The 1,949-nt window shown below is 49.4% G+C and overlaps 1 protein-coding gene across 1 annotated transcript in view; it reads right to left on the minus strand.

Annotated features, from left to right (window-relative positions):
- The window catches only part of LOC102758300 (F-box/WD repeat-containing protein 12-like), a 14,524-nt gene that overhangs the window by 6,425 nt on the left and 6,150 nt on the right, over positions 1-1,949 (minus strand). The window contains exons 3-4 of the mRNA XM_015561931.1: positions 1,594-1,631; positions 1,057-1,208 (exon numbers count right to left, since the gene is read on the minus strand). Of these exons, the coding sequence (XP_015417417.1) occupies positions 1,057-1,208; positions 1,594-1,631 (190 nt within the window). The remainder of the gene's footprint in view (positions 1-1,056; positions 1,209-1,593; positions 1,632-1,949) is intronic.

Genomic DNA, 1,949 nt, shown 5'->3' on the forward strand with positions numbered 1-1,949 from the left:
CCCTCAGATTTTTTTTTCTTCTCTCATCACACTGGAAGATGATCTACTTATTAACATACTGGTTTGACACCTTAAAAATCACAAATTGTCAATTTCCTCATATTTGTTTCTAAGAAATGTTATTCATTGTAAATAAATAGTGGGTAAAGGAGATGTTTTCCAAAAATCTTAAGAATCTAGCATTTCTTACCCCAAATTTATCCCTCACTCTGGATTTCTGCCCCCAATATTTGAGTTATTCTCCTCTCCATACCCAAAAGAGGTTATTTTTAAATTGCAGTTTTATCCAAAAAGCATTTTTCACAAAATGCCTTGGAAGGTCCTGCACTTTCTCTGTCAGCTCGAGAACTGTCCCTCAGCCACACCCCCTCAGTCTGGGAATTTATTTTAGTCTCTGCAAAAGTCACATGTTTTCTTTTGATGAAGTCATCAGAATATTTTGCTTCCAAGCCCCTGATCCTATTTTCTTGAGGAAGTTTTGGTCTTGCTGTGATCTTCCAGAGGCAGAAATGTGGGTACTGGTTGGAAGGTCAGACCTTTTCCTTTAGCCCTAGATGGTTTGGCTCAGTGGATAGAGCACTGGCCTGCAGACTGAAGGGTCCCTGGTACCATTCCCGGTCAAGGGCACATGCCCAGGTTGTGGGCTCGATCCCCAGTAGGGGGTGTGCAGGAGGCAGCCAATCAATGATTCTCTCTCATCATTGATGTTTCTCTCGCTCCCTCTCCCTTCCTCTCTGAAATCAATGAAAAATAAATGTTTCCTTTTCCTTTAAAATGTGTATTCTAAGGAGGGATGGGAAGCCTTTGGGAAAAGGGAATCACGGGCTCAGTTTGATGTTGTGCCAAGATCACTCTGGCTTCTCCAAGCAGCACAGGTCACAGGGAACACAGCTGGAAGCAGGGACCAGTGCTTGTCATCACAGCAGCCCAGTCCTATTACGTCTTCATTCCCTTTCTCTTCAGTGAATGAGAACACACACACACACACACACACACACGCACACCAAAACCAGTGCATTTCCTCCAACAAGTGAACTGTGTTGCCCATCCCCGTACCAAGGCCGCCCGTGGCCTCTCTGTAGGCAAAGTCCTGCGGCTCGGCCCCCATCATGCAGCGCTCGCGCCTGGCCTGGGTGAGGAAGAGCTGCTTCCACGAGGGCACCTGCAGGCCCTCCCAGGAGATGCTCCATCTCCTCTGACACAGGTTTCTGGAAAGAGTCACAGCACCGTCAGGTGGCCAGGCCCCTGGGCCTCACTGGCACCACCTTTTCCTGCTGCAGCCTCCTCTGAGGCCTCTCCCCGCCCAGCCACCCGCCCCCAGGCCTCCGCTCAAACCCCAGGGACACCATATTTTACATAATCTCAGCTTTGGAAATCAGCACCACTTGGAAGCACCACATGGCTAATTTACCAGGATATACTGATTTTCACCGAGGACTGCCATTCTTAGTTCAAGGCCAATGTAAATACAATTTAGGTATCTAATCATGAGTTTGAAAGCTTCTGAAGAATTACCTGGGGAGATAAGGAAAATGCAGATTTCTGTAGGTCTGAGATGGGGGCTGGGACTTTGTATTTCCCGCCTGCCCTCACCTCCACAGGTGCTCCTCATCCGCGATGTTCTTCCAGTACTTGAGAGAGAGAAGGAGGAGAGAAGCAGTCAATTGGTACCCAAACGTGGGCCCCTCCTTCACTATCATTTGTCCCCGGAGCAAGGCCCACTGGGAGGTAACAGGCCACCAACCCGGCTCTCAAAGCCTCCCAGGTGGGGCCCATGGGACATGGTGGCAGCAGAGGCAGTCACTGCTGGGACAGGGGCCTCCTGGGAGGTTCAGAGGGACTCCTGGGCTGGACATGGGGCTTCGAGAACCATCCGTCAGCACAAGGATTCCTGTGCATCCTGTTGTTTTCACTGAACAAAATAGGAGGCTGTCAGAGTGAAGGATGCT

Source organism: Myotis davidii, unplaced genomic scaffold, assembly GCF_000327345.1.
Source record: "Myotis davidii unplaced genomic scaffold, ASM32734v1 scaffold411, whole genome shotgun sequence".
Taxonomy (NCBI): Eukaryota; Metazoa; Chordata; class Mammalia; order Chiroptera; family Vespertilionidae; genus Myotis; species Myotis davidii.